This window comes from Harmonia axyridis, chromosome 5 (assembly GCF_914767665.1).
Source record: "Harmonia axyridis chromosome 5, icHarAxyr1.1, whole genome shotgun sequence".
NCBI classification, from domain to species: domain Eukaryota; kingdom Metazoa; phylum Arthropoda; class Insecta; order Coleoptera; family Coccinellidae; genus Harmonia; species Harmonia axyridis.
The window spans coordinates 37,682,374-37,702,668 of NC_059505.1; the positions used below are offsets into that span (position 1 = coordinate 37,682,374).

Genomic DNA, 20,295 nt, shown 5'->3' on the forward strand with positions numbered 1-20,295 from the left:
ATTTAATTTATTTATACCTACTGTTAAGTATGTATGTTATTGAATTCAACAGTATCCTAATATTGTGTTTTTGAAATCTTAGCTAATTATTCAATATAATAATTTTACTTTTCAAATCTCGAAAGTTAAATATCCTTTAAAATGAACACAAAAGCTTAATTTACTCAAAACCTATAGCAAAAAGACACAAACATCAGGATTTTAGGTTGTCAAATGAAACGAAACGTCAGAAAGCAAGATAATCTGATCATAAAAATTTCAGAACTCTTGAATTACACTTTTTTCACATATCAGCAAGATTTTTTCCTAAATGTTAAGCCAATGAAATTTGTTTTTCTCCTCCATCTGTGTAATCTGATAGCACATGTTTGAGTCAATATTAGCTTGCCTAAAATTACGTATGCTCCCTCTATCTATTCAACGTTATAGCGGAATTTTTGGTCATGATTTGATAGATAAACAGTTTTTTCGCAAATAATCGAACTATTTTCGAATTATATTAACAAAAAAAAACACCAAACATGTGAAATTCGTTTAGAACACTTAAAATGTCCGGTCAGCTGACTGGAAAAGCCTAATCGATACAAAACCTAAAGTTGGATGGTGCAAATTGAACAAAAAATGAATAAAACTCACCTTCGAGCTCCTCATTATCATCACCACTTTTGACCCTCTCAAATCCCTCCAACATATGTTTGTACGTGTTGGCCTTCAAATTCACAACCTTAACGACCCCGGAAACGTCCTTCAACTTGACCACGTGCTTCTGAGGACCGGACGCCAAGCCCAACTCGTTACAATTGATATGTCTCAACACCCTGCACGAAGAATTCCACAACCAGCCCCATCTGCCGTGGATACGGTACTCCTCTCCCTTCTGCTTCCACAGCTGATGCTTGAAGCTCATCGTGTACTTCACGTAACCGGTTACGATCATCCTGTTCCTCTCCTCTTCTTCGTCCCTCTCCTTCTTCTCCCGTTTCTCGATCTTCTTGCGTTCCTCCCGCTCTTGGGCCGTCAACCTCGACAGCTTGATGTGGCCGAGCTGTTCGTGCCACACGTTAGCGAACACCACCGGTTTTATGCAGGCCTGCAGGACTATGAGGGCCTTGGCGAAGTCCCTGGCCTGCTGGCAGTTGCCGATGATGCCCAGCCAGTGTTTCTTGAGCATGTGCCAGTTGGGGTGCATGAAACTGGACGGTATGGCCTGCTCCAGCTGCAAAATCGTCTGTTTCAGGGTGGTGGTCAGCACGGTTTTGCTGCCGCTTAGGCCACCCATCCACTTGAACTCCGAAGCTGTCGTCAGGGAGAACTTGTGGGAGAGATGACGCTTCTTGTCCCTTTCCTCGTTCCTCTGGGGCTTGTTCAAGGCTATGATGTTGGTGGTGAACTGGTTTACGTAACTTCGGAAAGTGTTTTCCATCCCCAACTTGTAGAGGTAGGTGCCGTTGGCGATTTGGGACGATTTCAAACGCGTCATTCTGGAGACGTCGTCCGATTTATCGACGTCGTCTCTGTTCAATATGGCGGTGTTCCTCCTCCTCAGTTCCTCTATGTTGAACATTCTTGGTGTCAACGATCCGGTCTTTGATCTGGTCGTTACGATATCCTTGTCTTCGTCATTTTCCTTCGAGTTTTTATACAAGGATTTATCGTTCTCCAATATGTCCTGCACGCTGTTGTTAGCAGTTTCGATTTCCATGGGAACGGGGGCTTGTGTGCTTTCGATGACTACTTCCGAGGGGGACACCTCTTCGTGCATTTTAGCCACCATATCTTCGGCGTTCTGACGCTCCTTTTCTTTCCTCTCAGCCTCTAGTTTTTCCTCTTTTTCTTTGAGGGCTTTAACGATCAGCGCTGGGAAGGATGAATTTACGTGAATAAAATCGAAACAGAAATTTTTTTCGCAGATTATTAGTCAAATTATATGAAATTGGGAAAAGCGCAAAAAGGTTTTGCAATGGAATTTTTTTATATACAGGGTTAGAACTATTTAGAGGGCCACTAAAAGGATATCGAAAACCGTTTGAAAGAATGGGTGGCTTAAATTACAAAAAAGTTGTGTTATTTAGGAATGAGTGTGTTGGTTCCCGAAATATTTTGAAAAAAATGATAATCGAGATTTTCTTTTTTTCTGTATAACTCATTCATTTTCGAAGATAACTTCACGAAATTTGGTTTATAGCCATTATCCAACATAGAGATACTAATGGTGTCTTCAGATTTTTTCTGTTTCCCATTGTTTCAGAGAAGCGATAGTCATTTCAGATTTCACATAACAACTCTTCAAATTTGCGTACCTAGACTTGATATTTTTGTAGAGTGTGATACATTGTTGAATTCGTAATTTTTTTTAACTACCTCATAAGGAAAACCATAAGTCCATAAGAAAAAAAAATTGACTATCGCATCTCTGAAACAACGGAAAACAGAAAAAATTTGACGACACCATTAGAATCTCTATATTGGATAATGACCACAAACCAAATTTCGAGAAGTTATCTCTAAAAACAAATGAGTTATACAAAAAAAAAAGAAAATCTCGTTTTTCAGTTTTTTCAAGATATCTCAGGAACCATTGGAGATATTTTGGATCTGTTAGCACCAACACACTTATCCATAAATAACGCAACTTTTTTGTAATTTCAGCCACCCTGTTTTACTAACAGTTTTCGATATCCCTGTAGTGCCCCTCTGAATAGTTCTAACCCTGTATAGTTTTCTATCCTAATCCTATCTTGGTTTAAAATACTCCATTTTTTGGCATTGTTGAATATTTTGTTAAAAAATATAACATTAACTTTCAACATAGATATTCAGCAATAATAAAGTATTTGAATATAAGGAAAATATTAGGGATTTTTCAAGTCAACTTTTAATTCTGGTAATAGTTGTTTTGCCCAATATGGCAGTATAATAAACAAAACTATTAATTGTTGAGAAAGGATTTTTTTCTTTATTCCTATATGCACAAAAACTTTCTACTTAGATTTGTAATTTGAATTTCTGAAATAGTAAAAAAATGATCCTAATGAGTTTGTAATTTATCGTTTTTAATGGTGAACTTGTCCTGATAATGTTATCTCATCTATTTAGGAAGATAAAGTCGATGGAAATTTACAATAATTAACTGCAATACTGAACTCTAATTTGAAACCACTAAAAATTTTACATAAGTATCATCCACACATCACTTTATTTCTTCCATTGAAAAAACATGTGCGATTTAAAGAGATATTCTTCATTACATTGCTAGTTAAATGGAACACTTACCATTTTCAGCCTCCAAATAAGTCTTTCTGTTGCCTTTATACTGATTAGTCAGTTTTTCAGTGAGCTCCATCTGCCTGATGATTTCATCTTTAAAATCATTCAACTCCCTGCACAGAGAAGCTTCCATGTCTTTCGAATCCAATATTTTTGTCAACTGTTCAAACTGCGTTGGAGTTGTGTAATACCATATCTCCCCTTCATCATTTTCGCTAGAAAAAAAGGTTCAATTGTTACCAACATTATTTCAATTTAATAAGGCTAAACATAATATGGAAATTTTACTTACACAATAACCCTTCTGCATAAGAAGTAGTATTTCCTTCCGTGTCTGTCATAGCCAAATGGCTCTTGACGTGAAAGTTGACCTTGTTTCTCTGCATCCAAAACGCAGTCCACAACTCCCGACACCTTATGCGATCGGCAAATACCACACTGCCAGTCTTCCTCGGGTACATTGACCAATGGAGGATCCACACACTCAAGATGGTAAACTGCTGGACAAGTTTCACAGCACAACAAGTCACCCAGTTTATGACAAACCCGACAATGGTCATCATAGTGCATAGGAACTGGAAAAAAAATTATGTTTAATAAAACTAAACAAAAATTTACAAAGTACTAGAAATATCTTCAACAGTTTCAAAAGAAATTATCAAATTCACATTTATATTTCTCCTTTAACACCCTCTTATAATTTACCTTCACTCAAAAGATCATCCCTTACTGGATTTGTGGTTAGAAACTGATCAGTCAAGAACTGTAGAATCTTCAATCTGTCGTCTAGAGTTGTGTATGGATAATCTGTATTAGTTAAGATGCTCAAAACATTTTGATCAAAGGTTTTATCACTTTCTACATAGGCCCGTAACACTTCAGGGTATGTTATATAGTCTATCAAAAACAAAGAAACATTTACACTGTCCTTTTGATCTAGGGGTCCGAAATGTGTCTGCTGTGAATCCTCTTCTCTCAGCAACGCCTTCAACAACATAATGTGAATCTCTGATAGTAAGCTACTTTGGTCTTCACATACTAAAGCAGAACAAAAATCTTCAAACCTGAATGGTGAAAGTCGTACCAAATTCCTGAAATGCCTCAAAACTTCATATACACTTAATGCTGTCATCACTTTATCTTTTGGTATTAATAAATCATCTGATGATTTTGGTAGAACCAACTGCGGTAACTCTTTATTTTGCAACCATAAAGGTTCCGGTGTTGGTGGCCTTGGAGCACCTGAAAGAGTCCTTCTTGTTGTACCACCAGTTGTACTAAAACTACTAAGGGAAAAATCACTGTCACTTGATGGGTCACCAACTGAGTCTTCTGAATCACTATTACTAACACCAATTTCATCTTCAATTTCACTTTTATCACTGGAGTCATCACCAAAATCTGAACCATAATGGTAATCTGTGTCATTGTATTCATTTGTTGTATTATATCCTCTCCTTTGATATGCTGAACCAGAAAATCCTCCTTTTTTACTTCTAAACCCATCTTTCCTTCTAATTCTATTACTGCTTCTTCTACTGGCTTCACTTTCTTGTGGAGAAGAAGCTCTAGAAGCATTTGGTGTACTTACTTGAGATTCTGATCCTTTACTATAATTTAAAAGATATTTTGGTTTTTTAAGCAAATGTATCTGAAATTTACGGGGTCTTTCTGCTACTTGGACTTTAGGGGGCCGCCCCCTTTTCTTCATACCCCTTGTTGACATTCTTTTAATGATCTGTCAATTATTATTGGATATAGTACACGTGGTAGATTACAAAAACAAACTTGTATACAAACTCGAATGTCAAATTTCACTTGGAACGATTCATGGTCGCTGTTACGATGTTCTCGCCATATAACTATGGCTACGTCACGTGATCAACACAGAATTCATAATTGTTTATTATTTCACAACAGCGGTTCACGAAGTCTCCTCATCTTGCATAGGTATAATCCTCTTGAAACAATTTGATGTCCAAATCACATATTTCTAACAAAGCATGTACAAAATAGATAACTGACGCGTATTGCAAAGTGAAAAAGAACACCTAACAACCGAAGCTTCCAGCGATCCTATTGGTCGACGATTAATCCGCCATGACAACTTGCAACTATAATTTTACTAGAAGTCGAAATTCAAATCACTTTTCACAAATTTATACGAATTTTAGATGTGCAGACTTTAAAATATAGTTCCCAGGATAAATTCACAAATTACATCCAGTTATTCTTCAATATTCACCAAAATCTCTCTACGCATATAAAGCGCGCTGGAATACTTAATGAATTCTAAACAAGCACACTAGATGGTGCTGTGATCGAAATATCCAGGTCATAAATAACGAAATTTCTTGCTAAGGAGATGTTATGTTATTTCGATTTCTTTTTAAATAATATCAGATTGTATAAGCAAAATTAATTCAATCGAGTTTTGATATGTAATAAGCTGTAAAGTTATAAAATTTCAATTATTCAATATGGCCTCCCGTGACGCATCAAAGATGGAGGCCAAAAAGATAGAAATGTATTGATTTTTCTGATTATATTGTAAAGATTTCTTTTGGTACATTATCGCAATTGATATTCAATAATAAGTAAAGAAGCAATATTCAATTGATAGTCAAGTTAAAATAAGATTAAATAAAACAATTAATGAATATAAATTCAAATTTCCCGCCTTCACTACGGAAATTCACTAAATGTCGAAGTCACTTGTCATTTGAGGTCATGTGACTAACTGCTGTAATTTTTGGCTGATATATGGAAAAAATAAGTTTTTTCTTGATTTGTCAAATTATATCAGAGAAAATTACTTATATAAGCGCCTCGATCTAATTTCGAAATAATGTACGATTTACGACCTATAGTCAAAATAGACGCCGATATCGAACTTCCAAAATGCATGTACAGAATGAAAAACATCCACACTGAAACAGAAAACGAGCTCGCTGGAAAGAGCCCAACTCATCCAAAGAATTTTGGAACATTTAAGCAGGCTGAGCAGTTTTTAAAGGTTTGAATTTATATCCACATTGTTCTGGAGTCTCTAATGATCAAAAATTGCACAAAATTACTATATTTCTTCTGCACTTACCCCTTGAATTGTTATAAAGAACATTTCGCGACTTTCTGATTATCACTTCTCTAAAATAACTGTCAAATCACTATTAAAAATGGAACCTCCTAGAATATATTCTGATTCACTCATAATGTCATTCAAGTAATTCCTAAGAAACTTTATTATAATATTATATTTAAGCTAAAGAGAATTTCCTAGGTATATTTTCTTTTATTTTTATTGATGATGTTCTTCAGGCTGTTGAAAGTAAAGAAATGGCAGAATTGGAAAAAAGGCAAGAAAAACTTCTAAGCCAGCTGGAAGAACTGAAAAAAATTATGAATTCTATAAGATCCAGTTTGAAGCTATCACCCAAATGTTCGAATACTCAGAAAAATGAAAGTACAGCTAATATTGGAACAAAAAAAACAAAGGTAGGTAGAAAGCAGTTTTCCATATTCTTCAGTTATAAAATCAATCTTTTTATTTCAGTCTTATGATGTTCCTGATATAGTTATTAATGCTAATCCTCTTTATCCACCCTATTTTTTGTTATTCCTTCAACAACTGTTGAAAAAAGAAGTGCATTTGAATATAAATTGTTACTTACATTCATCTGTATCTAAATTACCCAACAAATGTGAGGCATTTATTAGAAAATTGAAGACACAAGAGAATGGGGTACCTTCAATTCTGATCAGGCTGATATGGAAAGAAAGTAAGTAACTCAACTCAATTAATTGAGAAAAAATACCTATATAGGCACTTTTTATTGAGTTTCTACATAATTTAAATGCTTTTAGTTGGTCCAATTGCTGAATTGAACATGCCTCATTATCCAATTCAAGGAGAAGCAAACATACTTAGATACTTAGTCCGGATACTTGACAACGAATTAAACCATGAGAAGAGTCAGAACTTGACAAAAATCAATGGAATTCTAGATCTCTCTTATAGATTGTCATTCTCAAACTCAAAAACGCAAAGAAATAGTTTAATACAATCTCTAAATAAAAATTTGAAATCTAAGTGGTTAACTGACCAAAAAGACATTACCATAGCTGATGTAGCACTATATGACGCATTGAAAAAATTTGCATCCAATAATGAAATCAATGGTGCTTTAAGTAAATGGTTTGTTGAATGTGAGAAGTTCATAGAAGTATAAGTAAATAAATAATTGAAAAGATACATTCTTTAATTTACTAGCCAGTGTTATAATTTTAAGAATGTAGGTATAAGAAGACAAATTCAGGTATTACTTTAAACTTATTACAATAGTGAAATATAGAGGAACTATTTCTTACACAGGGAGGTCCAAAAGCTAGTAGATTTTCACCAGGTTTTTTACTGTATTTTTTTGTTATAATTTATCATAAGTGGAATTCCTTCAAAAATCCAGACTTCATATTCAGTTCAAGATCTGCAGCTAATACTCTATTCTCTTACTATCATAATTTTAAACCAAGAAATTGATTTTTATGGGATCTCATAAAACATGTTGAAAAGGTAAGATGACGCAAAATTTATCAAATAACTACAAAATGACTAGAGGGTACTGAAAATAAACCATTTAAAATTATCATATTATTTTTTAACATTGAGTTGGCAATTTGGCTGACTATTGTTCCTTTTTTTTTGATAAAAAAATGGTAAGCCACTGAGATATTTCAAATTTGTAGTCATTCTTGAACTGCTTGCTCAATTTGTAATAAAAAAATCTTTTCTCATGCCTTTATTCCGTTTGGAGCACTGCTTTTATGTAATAAAAATTAATCATCTTAACTTCAATACAATTTCAAGAATTATGTAATATTAATTTATTAAAGAAATGAAAAATACATGTTGAGATATTTTATTTTTATTGCATAAAAGAGATCAAAAGATTTTTTGTCACAAATTGAAATATAACTTTTTTTAAAGAGATTTCCGGTATAATGAACATAAAATTCTTGATTGCATGTTGATAAATGCGCAATGACTACCTCTTAAAACTCAGAACAATAAATAAATAGTCATTTTTCAACAGAAACATCATCTTGGAATACAAAGCATTTTCAAACAAAAATTATACACGATATTGTCGATATTTTTTCAAGCTGGAGTTTGTCGCACTTATTCACTAACACCCTGTATATACATGGAGTGTGAAAGTCCTATCACCTTCGTTTTTCTTCAACCCTACAGAAAAGGTTGAAGAATCAACCAAAAAAATCTATGCATTTTCCGAAAGACAATCTGTAATTCAAAGGGTTGTCCTATCAGAAAAACTTGATTATTTTCTCATGTGTAAAAGTTGCATATCAATAAACTTTATATATTCACAAAATATCAGTGAATTAAAGAACATCCATTCTGGAAAATCGAAGTTTTACATACATAATTTTCTAATTATACGAAATTTGCAACTGATTTCTAAAATTCATTTTTATTTGATGAGTTCTTTTCAATTATTGTAAAAACGAAATATCACATGGGTATATTAACTCTAAAACCATAGTAAAAATTTCGCTCTTCAAGAAACTAAAGTGAGATATTCGGACTGTAAATTTCAAGTATCTAGCACATTCTGTTTGAGAGCGATTGTGAACACAGCGGCCGGACGGACAGAATTTATATGACCTCGAATTCTTCATTAATGTGTAGAAATCAATTTGAGATCTCTTTCCCTGGAACAACTACACAAAAAAGACACAAGATAATGTTTTAAATAAAATAGTCTTTAGTTCTTAAATGTATATTTTTCATAAATCAATAAATTCCAAAATACATATCTATATACGAATAAAATTTTCTATTTGCATAGCAAATGAAAGAAGGGTAAATTTTCATAAAGAATACATATACGAAAGTTCTCTCGTAAATATGAATACACTTCAATGGAAGACTTGGTTGACATGGAAAATTGTACTATTAGACGATTATTACTACTTTATCTTATTTTAATTCTTTCAAAACTTCTCTCAAGCTATCCAGATAAATGTCAGCATGTTTTTCTTGGAATATTAGAGCTGGTCTTAGGCGAACTGATTCATTACCACAGCCTCCACCTTGAATGCCTTAAAAAAAAGTAATATAATTATTTTAGGACAAAAAACTTGGAATAAACCTTGAACTCACCTCTCTTTTTCAAGTTGCCTAAGATATCATCCCTCAATTTCGAAGAAGTTGCGTTGAAAGCCAAGAATGTACCTCTTCCTCTCACAGAGTTGATCAGATTGGGGAATTCTTCCTCCAATTTGTGCAGTCCGTTTTTCAACTTCAACCCTGTTTTCTCCACATTTTTCAACAAATCGTTCTGTCTGATAACTTTGAGAACCGCTTCTAGCAAGAATATTTTTCCTGGATCACCCATCCAAGTATTGAACACCCTGTATGGCTGATCGGGTCTGAGGAAAAAAAAACATTGAGGATCATATATCTCAACCTTACGTGAGGTAATTTTACCTCATTTCTGCGGTGTGGAAGTAGCCACCGATAAGCATCTTCTTACTGAAGGTTACAACATCAGGTGGGGACTTTAAATTGAAATGTTCGTGGCACCACATCTTTCCAGTAGCACCGCAACCTGTTTGAACCTCATCTATTAAAAGGGCAATATCGTTCTTCTTCGAAATGTCTTGTAGCCCTTGGAAGAATTCCGGAGAGGCTTCATTGTCCCCACCTTCAGATTGAATCGGCTCAACTACTATACCTGCCACTGGAATACCTTTGTTCTTGTATTTTTCAATAAGTTCTTCCACTTCTGCCAGACATTTGGCATCTTCAGCTTGGTTTTCTCTCACATTCTGTTCTAAAGGATACTTGTACCTAAAATTTAAGTTTTGGTACTAGTTTCTTGTAGAACTGATATTGATAAAAAAAAATTGTAGTTAAGAATTACCAAAATTCGAAAATTAATGTATTTTTCAATTCTCCAAAAATAATTGCAAATAATCATATCTAAAAAATATATCAGCTCTCATATTTTAGTCTTCCCAACAAAAGTTACCCACGTAGATAGTTCCTTTCTGTAATATCACCATGTTCCTTTAGGTAATAAAAGTAATTTAAAGAAATCTCAAAAGCTTTGGATAAATTTATTATTATCATTACATATTATGACAGAATATTTATAAATTACAACATGCTGAATCAATTAATAAACTGGTCCATCATCCAAGTTATCGTCTTCATCATTGCAGTAACTGTCTCCGTTATCGAAATAGTTATTTCCATAATCGGTTCCATCATCTATTTCATCATCCATTTGTTCTTCCTCTTCCATCAGTTCTTCATCCTCATCATTGGTAGGTTCAGTTTTTACTCTATTAACAGCATAGGAAGATTTATTCTCCATTTCTTCCAATATCTTCAGTTTTTCAATAATACTTTTCTCATTTGTAACAATCCTCGCTTTTTTTTTCGCTTTCAATTTTGGACGTAATTCGGGAGGGAACATTGCCCAATCATAAATAATTTCCTTGCCAGGTAGACTAATTTTTTCTTGATCACCGTCCGATTGCCCTGGCAATTTCATATAAGAAAAAGACAACTGTAGAAAATTTACGAAAGCTTGCTTTAATACTAATGCATGATCCGAACTAGGAGAAGACTCTAACGGTGCACAGGTTCTTTGGAGAGGTACAAAAAGTGGAGGAGGAGTCGAATGTTGTGAAAACGTTTCATTTCCTACAGCCCCCAAAGCATTTAATTGTTCCTTATTGAAGGTACGTTTTGCACCACGTCCCCTTCCTCTGCCTCTTGATGCCATTAAAAATGATTAAGCGATTTCCAAAACTTTCAACTTGTCATGTAGAGTCCCTTGTTCGCTTTGATTTTCAGTGAAATCTTCAAGATCATAAATGACTTTAACATAAAGAGAACAACTAGGACAAGTTGCTATTATCTCGCCAGCAAGCAGTTCTTCTTTGGTTATTTGAAATTTATCCCCGCAAGGACAAGGATAATAGTAAGTTTCCTCCTCTTCGTCAAACTCGAAATCTTCTATTTCGATTTCGTCGTGGAAAATACTCATTTGGGTATGATATTACAAAAATTCACGTTGAAATAAATATAAAAAACCTAACCTAAATTGGCAATCACACGAACTACTTGTAACAGAACTAACCTTGAAAATAAAGAATCATGTGATTTCTAAATGACAAATTCAAACGCTGACTTCTTCTTCTTCTTACTCTAGCCTCACTAGTTTCATTTTTTACGTATACATTTGTTTTTCTTTACTCGAATGACTTTTTGAATATTATTTTTGTTGTACTGGTTTCACTTCAAATCACTTACTGCAGTAATTCACTGAATTGGCCGCTTCTGTTAAGTCAACTTTCAAAATTATTGATCTTGAATTCATTATTCACAATACCTTGTTTCTATAATCTTATGTAATTTTGAACATTTTTCAGTTCTTTCTTTCATATGTGCTTTTAAATATGATAAATCTTTGAAACATCTTTACTCGTGTTTGATTTGAACTTATTGAAAGTTATTGGGTGTCACTATACATTCTTACTCACCTGGGTTTTCAAATTGTAATAAATGATTGTTGAAGTTCTTGCATTTTTTTGGAAAAGTTAAGTTATGAAAAATAATGGCATATTAGTGTTTTATGTAAAAATGAATCCAATTCCAACGTGACTTACTTGGGAAAATGTGCAACTGGCCAGTCGAAGGCTGGTATATCAATCTTGTGAATGGCCTTGGAATGCGTGGTGGATAGAGCCCCAAAAGTTCTTCCATGGAAAGCCCCGTGGAAACACAATAGAGACAGTTTTGGAGAACCGGGCTCTAAGTTCATCATGCAAGAAGCCTCTTCTTCTTGGGTGAACCTAATGTCTCCACCTCTCAACTTCTTTTGGTACCTCATAAAGATATTCTTGTAGGCATTTTCGTTTGAACAGGACCCACACATCATGGTGGTTACTTGTGGCAGACCTGGTGATGCTGACAACAGGACTTCCTTGAGCTTGGAAGGCCAATATTCTCCAGGGAACACACCTAGTGCTGGTCTGTTAACTAGAGCTTTCTGAAATAGAAGATACAGTAATCCAATGATCTAGATCAGAAGCAAAATATATAAGTAAAATGACTTAAGGAAAAGTCTGATTGGCTTAAGTAGCCTATTTCTTGATTAATATGCATTCTGTGCCCCTATGTTACAATTTCTGATATGAATTTATCTCAATATCCAAAAGTCTACTGTTTTTTAAGTTTAATACTGAATTACATTTGTACTGCAATCCTCACTTGGATGATTGCAGTACAAATGTAATTCAGTATTGACCATATCTGTAATAAAAAGACTCTATGGTTTTTAATGCAGAACACACAACCTCAGTTGATAACTTTAAATACCTTCAAAGAAAAGTACATATACCAAGTGGGGCTTAAAGATTGTACATTGAATTAAACCTCTTTTTTTACATAAAATATAATAATAATATAACTTTATTCAGAATAAATAAACAATAATATGGTTACAAAGAAGAAATGGCTACATTTCGGATATGAATAAAGTGGTTTAGAGATAAGTGCAAAGCACTTGTTTCCCATTACAAAAGACAGATAGATTCACTGTTTAAGTATAAAAATATGAAAAAAAAAAAAAAAAACAGTGATGAGGTATTAAAATTAAAAATAAATATAAATGTAAAGTTGTAAAGTATATATGCAAAATAATAATGCAAAATACTTTCATTAACCATTTTCAAGGCTATAAGATAAGGTTATTAGCAATTCATTGTTGTACATTGGTCTAATACAGTTCTGTGACCTCATAACACAGAATTTGTTCATTATGAATATAAAAGTTCTAGGAATTATATTAGGATCAGTCTATTTTGTGTTACATACCCAAATACCATAGAATATAATATACGCACCATATTGTTTGGATCTTCGAACACTTTGAGCAGTTCTGGATGGTTGTAACCAATGGGAACGGAAGATATTTGAGTAAAAGAGTCGAGAAGAACATTTCCATCAACGTCCACCAGATAATTGCCAAGGGATTTGTTGTAATCGGCGAAAAGTTGAACTGAACCAGTTTGCTAAAAAAAAAACTCGTACGTTAGAGAGTAACAGAGGAGTTTATATATTGAGAGTTTTACCTGAATCTCGTTGAGTTCGTTCAGCAATTGCTTGGATCTAGGTCCCGGAATGGAGGTTTTGAGCGAAGGACCATTTGGTTCTCCTGAGATTCCAGAGAAGAATCTGCATGAACCTTAAATTCAAAGTTGCACTTCAGAAAAACTAGATTTTGTGTTCTTTTTATATAATCTAATTCAGTTTAGTTCTTTAGAGATGGAGCACCATTTATGAGGATGAGAAAACCAGTGGAATTTTGCAAATTTTCGTTCTCCAACTCCATTCTTCTTCTTCTTTAAATTTGAAATTGAATGAAACAGACAGCAAACGCTCTGTATCACTGCCTGTTAAGAAGGACATGGCCACCACTGATCTAATTTACCGTCCAATTCAACTCAAACTAACTCAATCAACCGAAAGGTCAATTCAAAATGTTGTAATTGTCAATATTAGTTACACCGCAAAATATTGCATTCTGATTGATTGAAAATGCGATAAAAATATTTTGGATATAGAAAAATGTAAGAATGAAAATAAAATATGTACTATATTATTACTATTTTTTTGCGTTTTTCATTAATTTCATCTCAAAAGTATTTTTGATGTGTCCGTTTAGAATTGACCTCGATAATTTCACTTCCTATCAATAAATTCAGTGTTAAGGTTACTAGTTATTCAAGAGATTACAGTAAGCCTTATCTCCCTTTTTTATTTATATTATGTGTTTGATTACGCACTTAAATATAATTGAATTCTCAGAATATCAACTCAAACTTCATGATTCGTTGTATCGAAATGAAAGCCTAAATATTTGTTTACAAATAAATAAAAGGAAGGAAAATTTGGACAAAGTGCTATTAATATAACAACACATTCCAGACCCCCGGGGTCTAATAAAAAATTTAAATTCATAGCGCAGCTGACTATGGGTCAAATAGAGGTCATCGATCTATGGATCCACAGAAAAGCAGAATGTTTGTAATTTGGAGATGATAGATGGCATTGATGATAATAATTACTCATGTCTTTGCTTCTGTTTACTTTTTGAATCCACACAAATTTGGAATACATTCTACGAATGTTAGGATAGAGAATTAATTTCTGCGTTATAATTTTTTTTTTAATATAACTCATTGTTCATAACTTTCTGGGGTTTACAAACACATAGAATATCATTGCTATAAAAAACTTATAAAAATTATTTTCCAGAAAGTTTTGAACCCCTGATAATTTGCCAGGGTTAAACCAAAAACGAATCTCATTATAAATTAGTAAATATCCATGATATTAAAATACAAATAAAATATACTCTATCAGATTTTAACGCATTTAATTCCCAAATACTCACCATAGTTCTTGAAGACAGATCTGTTTAGGTAAACTCTTTGTACACCTCTCATCTTGAGTCAAGTAATTCCTCTACACTAGAGCACTGATACCCTTCGAAAGCGCTTTCTAAATCACGTAGGCCTTGACGTCTAATATTCTGAATCAACAATTTTTCATTTGACTACAAATAAAAGATCGAAATGAGCTCTGCGTCGTGCTCAATTGGCCGTAATTTGGCTTATTCAAATCATTGAACGAACGTATACACCGAGTGTTGTTACCCTTCTCAGTGCATTCGATTGTCGAAATTTTATCCAAGAGCGGTACAAAAGATAATAATGTGCATTAGCTGTTATCTATGGAAGAATTTCAAACGCGTCAATATGATTTTAACTCTAATTTTATCGTGTTAAGTTTGAAAACGAGATTAAATTGGTTATGTCGCTTGAGTTGGTGTCAAATAAGAAAAATCAATAACATTTAGAGTTGCAGGCCTTAAGAGTTGCGCGTTCAGAGTGCAGACAACCTTGAATCTCGTTTACCGAATGAGGAAGTTTAGGTTTCATGGCAATTTCAGGTTTATTTTGGGAAATATGAACGTAAACAACATTTCAAATATGACTATATTTATTGTTCCGTCTCTATAGCAAAATTTATCTCAACACTTATGAATGAAATTATACCCATAATAAATATCAATATAAAAATTTTTAATTTAATGGAACCTCAAAAAAAATAATAATTCAAAAACGATACATATGTAAAAGCTAGGACTTAGTGGAAAAAAATAATGAATGAAGTATCATCGTAATCAATGAATAGATATGTTATCATCAATAGATATACAGAGTGTTCTTAACTTGTAGGTACAAAGGAAAATGAGAGATTTCTGTTCCTATAAACATGGGCCGCAAACGCTTTGTTTTCGAAATACAGGGTGTTTCTTGTAGTCCTAATATTTTATGATGATTATTCCAGTTTATAGAATCTTTATTGTACTTCGCTTCAGATTGGGTGAATGAGTACCTAAACTTATAATTAATGTTTTCATCACAGCTGACTAACTGGGTCTTTGTAACCAAAGCACTGAACTATACAGGGTGATTATAAAAGTTTAATGAGTCTTCTTGACAAAGGATATTCAATACTCTAATCCTTTACAATTATTGTGAAGGATTAGACACAAAGTTGTCAAATTATTTGATTTATATACAGGGTGATTCACCGCGATGGCTTATAAGACGTTTATGGAAAACTAATCATAGTTTTGTTCTCAAAATCTGAATGTTGGGGTTTGAGACAATGATCTTTCTCCGATTATACTGGAAGCTGACTACTACTTACTCATTTCAAATGGCACACCCAGTATATTGTAGCATCATTAGATAGCTTTTTTTTAATGACAATTTCGGCAATATACCTTGAGATAAAACTCAACGGTTCATGAATTAATGGGATTTTTGTGAAAAAAATTGTGGCGTAGGAGACACATTTTTTTGAATATTTCAGCAGAAAATTTTTTTTCGATTCTGCAAATACGTAGTATTATAATACTATTCGCAGTTTGGATGAAAATGTACAGGGTGTTTATAAACATATCATGAACTTGGACAACTCAAATTCATCAAAACTCAAGATTTTCAAATTTTCAAGTTAACTCGAAAAATTTCTGAAAGTATATCATCAAGCCAATTTCAAGGAATTCATTGAATATAATCTATTTATGGAAATAACAGGTAATAGCATAAAGATAAGCAAATCAAAGCTATTGTTCGAAATATCATTAGAAGGAAACATGGTGTTTAATATTAATAAAATTCCATTTTTGAAGTTACTACTCATGAAAGGGTGAAGATCAATGTTTAATTAAAGCAAATTTGAATACTCATCAAGTTAGTTCTCACCCAATGCATTTTTATTGTTCCAAATACCTATATAGATAGACATTTTGAGCAAGAGTTGAATTTTTTATGGAATTATATCATGGATTTTGATTTATTTTAACTTTCAATCGGGTGTGATATTTTATGACTCTGATTGGTATAGATTCGTGAAAAAGATTGAATGATCATAGAATATATATTGGATATTCCGCGTAACTAGTTTAAAATTGCCTAAAAAAATGAAAGGATCATGGTGTATCGTACTAATTTAGGCACTGAATTTATCCTCTAGATAGGATTTCGAAAAAATTACAAATTCACAAACATCTTGTAATTTTGTCAGATTCCGTGAAATTCACAGAAAAAAAACGTCATCACAAATTTCCCAATATATAGTAATAATTTGTTCATTTCACTTGAACTCATAAATCGGACCAATTTCTGCATTAGTACATAAAAATACTGTCTGAAATTTGTTATCAATAGATGATTATCTCATAAGACACCTTGCTGGCCGAAGTCACATTTTACATAAAAGGCAAGTAATATTTTTATTTACATTGAGAAGGCTTATGATTATTTTACGTCAATCGGTAGTTGTCAAAACAGTCAGTATGAAAATGGCAGTGAAAAATACGATCAGTATACGTAATTTCAAAGGCTTACCAAGTCTTCACGCGAAATATCCTGAGAGCCAATGGGCACTATTAGAACCAGACTTAATAGCAATACTGAATGGCAACAAGATTTCCCACGCTCTCGAGGATATATACAGAACAGTCGACACGCTGCACAAGACAAACTGCAATTGTGAGTCATTTATGCTTGATAATTTACGAACCCTTATCGAAACGAATTTGCTGCAAAAACTCTACATACTTCTCGACAAAGAGGACGATTTCCTGATGGACATCAACGTATTATGGAAAAATTTCTGCGGACAAATGAGAACGATAAGAAACATATTTATCCTTTTCGAAAAATCGCCAAAATCCAACCAGCAAAATAATGTGCATCTCATGAGTTCAACGCTATTCAAAAATATCATAGTTCTCAACGCAACCATACGAAAAAGAATTGTCACCGAACTATTAAAGGCCATAGAAATCGAAAGGAATGGAATTCAAATAGACGTCAAACTGATGAGAGCCATCACATCGATGTTAACAGACCTGCAAACTTACACGGAAGTATTCCACAATGAGTTCGAGAGAATATCAGAAGAATTTTACGAGAACGAAGGCAACGAACTGATCAAGTATTATTCAGTCTCCGAATATCTGAAGTACACCTCGTTCCGCATCAAGGAAGAAGAAGAAAGAGGAATGAACTACGTGAACGGCAACACAACATTCGCCATGATAAGCATAATAGAGAGAAAAATGATAGGCAACCACGTCACCGAGATCTTAGACGCTGGTTTCGAAAAACTGATAGAGGATGAGAACCACGAAGATCTCAGTCTGATGTACAGTTTGATTTGGCGTATGTTTGGAGGCTACAATCACCTGTCCCTTTACTTCAACGAGTACGTCATGAAGGTTGGCAACAAGATCATGAACATGACAGACGGAGAAACCATAGAACATCTGCTCGAGTTCAAGAAGAAACTCAACTCGGTGATCAAAAACTGCTTTATGGGCAACAAACTCATGTACGAGGATCTGAGAAAACGCTTCTCGAAGTTTATAAACACTCAGCAGAACAGGCCAGCTCAGTTACTGGCGAAATACGTGGATCAGAAACTGAGGGCTAAGAATATCAACATGGACGAACTGGAAACGTGCCTAACAGAAATAATGGCAATTTTCAGACTCATCCAGGGTAAGGACATCTTCGAGGCGTTCTATAAGAAGGAGCTCGCGAAGAGGTTGCTGTTAGGAAAATCTGCCAGTCAAGATGCAGAAAACAGCATGGTATCCAAGCTGAAATACGAGTGTGGAAGCACCTTTACGTCCAAAATCGAGGGTATGTTCAACGATATAAGCATAAGCAGCGAAATCAATTCTGCCTTCAAGCAATATCTCACCAACCTGACGGAAAAAAACAGCATACCAGACCTTTCCATAAATATCTTGACGAGCAGTTTTTGGCCTAATTACCCTACTTTCAAGGTCAACCTACCTGTTGAGTTCATCAGCTATCAGGATCTGTTCCAGAAGTTTTATTCTATGAATCACAGCGGAAGAAAGCTGTTATGGCAACCGAATCTCGGATACTGCATTCTTAAAGCTGACTTCGAGAATGGTAAGAAGGAACTACAAGTCTCTCTGTTCCAAACGTTGATCCTTTTACTCTTCAACACATCTGTCGAACTGAACTACAACGAGATCAAAGAGTTGACAAATATCGATGAGAAGGAATTAAAACGTACGTTGATATCTCTCACCTGCGGGAGAAGCAGGGTATTGCTGAAGAATCCCAAAGGTTTGGGAATTGAAGAAACTGACAAGTTTATGTTGAACAAGCAGTTCACGGACCGATTGTTCAGGGTGCGAATCAACCAAGTCCAACTGAAAGAAACGGAAGAAGAAGATAGGATCACTGAACAGCATGTTCTCATCGATAGACAGTTTCAAATCGATGCAGCCATAGTTAGGATAATGAAATCTTGTAAATGTATCAGTCATACAAACTTGATAAGTGAACTCTTCAACAAATTGGGCATTCCTGTGAAACCTTCGGATTTGAAAAGAAGGATAGAGTTGTTGATTGAAAGGGAGTATATGGAAAGAGACAAAGATAATCCAGCCTATTACAATTATATCGCTTGAATGTATTTCTGGAGATAGTTCATTAAATAAATATATAAGTCTAAAGTATTCACATATAATTGAACAAAATAATAAAGTATAGTGATTAAAAAATAAAAAAAAACGTATTTTCTGTTTTTGCCATGCCGCTGCTTTTGGTTTAAGCCATAGAGGACATGGGGTTTCAACAAATGACACTTTTATTTTAATTTCATAGTGCTGTAAAAATAGGTGAAATACATTGATGACAGTAGTTCTGAAATTAACGTTAGTAGATCCAATGATAAAACTACATTTTTTTCTATGAACGTTTCAAATAGATAAACAATTTGAAAAAGTGAACATTTTCTTTGTTCTATGAAATAAAAAATATATTCAACTAGTTGAATATAAATAACAAAGAAAATGTTCTTTTTTTTAATTGTTCATCTATTTGAAACGATCATGGAAAAAATGTAGTTTTATCATTGGATCTACTAACGTTAATTTCAGAACTACTGTCAACAATGTATTTCACCAGCGTTTTTGCAACTTATAATCATTAATAAATGTTATGGCCAGTTGCACCATTTGCCTAAAAATTTGAACATTGATTAGTTTCTGATTTCTCTTAAGAAATCAGAAAGCATATGAACTTCTTTTTGTGATAACTTTCTTACAAAAATTCGTGAATATTTATTAACAATTAGTAACGCTCATAACTAAAAATATATTCAGTCCAGGCTACTTATTTGAAATAAAAGGCTGTAATATAGTATAAATTACTTAAATTTCAATCTTTTGAGATAAGAGTGATTAATTTTTTATATATCAATTTATACAGAATGGAAGTACTTTCATGCATGAACTTAATTATGCCACAGTCAGAAATTCATTTACAAGTACATACATGCATAAACTTAATTATGCCACGGTCAGA

General features: G+C 33.6%; 5 protein-coding genes across 10 annotated transcripts in view; 2 read left to right on the top strand and 3 right to left on the bottom strand.

Moving 5' to 3' along the window:
• Positions 1 to 6,501, bottom strand: part of LOC123680791 (nucleosome-remodeling factor subunit NURF301) — a 27,202-nt gene extending 20,701 nt beyond the window's left edge. For 5 of the 6 annotated variants that reach the window (XM_045618877.1, XM_045618879.1, XM_045618878.1 and 2 more), the window contains exons 1-4: positions 3,973 to 5,945; positions 3,560 to 3,842; positions 3,274 to 3,482; positions 637 to 1,857 (exon numbers count right to left, since the gene is read on the bottom strand). In XM_045618877.1, the coding sequence (XP_045474833.1) occupies positions 637 to 1,857; positions 3,274 to 3,482; positions 3,560 to 3,842; positions 3,973 to 4,993 (2,734 nt within the window). In that variant the 5' untranslated portion in view covers positions 4,994 to 5,945. Of the gene's footprint in view, positions 1 to 636; positions 1,858 to 3,273; positions 3,483 to 3,559; positions 3,843 to 3,972; positions 5,946 to 6,364 lie in introns of those variants that run through there. The other variant, XM_045618880.1, reaches the window with a different exon arrangement.
• On the top strand, positions 5,986 to 7,517 carry LOC123680792 (probable aminoacyl tRNA synthase complex-interacting multifunctional protein 2). The gene is made up of 4 exons (XM_045618882.1): positions 5,986 to 6,283; positions 6,586 to 6,762; positions 6,821 to 7,046; positions 7,132 to 7,517. Exons 1-4 carry the CDS (start codon positions 6,116 to 6,118, stop codon positions 7,494 to 7,496), a joined length of 936 nt encoding a protein of 311 aa, XP_045474838.1. The 5' UTR covers positions 5,986 to 6,115; the 3' UTR covers positions 7,497 to 7,517.
• A 1,532-nt stretch (positions 7,518 to 9,049) lies between these two features.
• Positions 9,050 to 15,246, bottom strand: LOC123680017 (4-aminobutyrate aminotransferase, mitochondrial). The gene is made up of 7 exons (XM_045617646.1): positions 14,760 to 15,246; positions 13,435 to 13,547; positions 13,207 to 13,374; positions 11,968 to 12,350; positions 9,776 to 10,138; positions 9,449 to 9,717; positions 9,050 to 9,387 (listed from the first exon to the last, which is right to left on the bottom strand). Exons 1-7 carry the CDS (start codon positions 14,809 to 14,811, stop codon positions 9,266 to 9,268), a joined length of 1,470 nt encoding a protein of 489 aa, XP_045473602.1. The 5' UTR covers positions 14,812 to 15,246; the 3' UTR covers positions 9,050 to 9,265.
• On the bottom strand, positions 10,392 to 11,425 carry LOC123680018 (DNA-directed RNA polymerase III subunit RPC7-like). The gene has a single exon (XM_045617647.1). It carries the CDS (start codon positions 11,079 to 11,081, stop codon positions 10,467 to 10,469), a length of 615 nt encoding a protein of 204 aa, XP_045473603.1. The 5' UTR covers positions 11,082 to 11,425; the 3' UTR covers positions 10,392 to 10,466.
• Positions 15,247 to 17,138: 1,892 nt separating the features above from the next.
• Positions 17,139 to 19,438, top strand: LOC123680019 (cullin-4B-like). The gene has a single exon (XM_045617649.1). It carries the CDS (start codon positions 17,196 to 17,198, stop codon positions 19,395 to 19,397), a length of 2,202 nt encoding a protein of 733 aa, XP_045473605.1. The 5' UTR covers positions 17,139 to 17,195; the 3' UTR covers positions 19,398 to 19,438.
• The last annotated feature ends 857 nt before the right edge of the window (positions 19,439 to 20,295 follow it).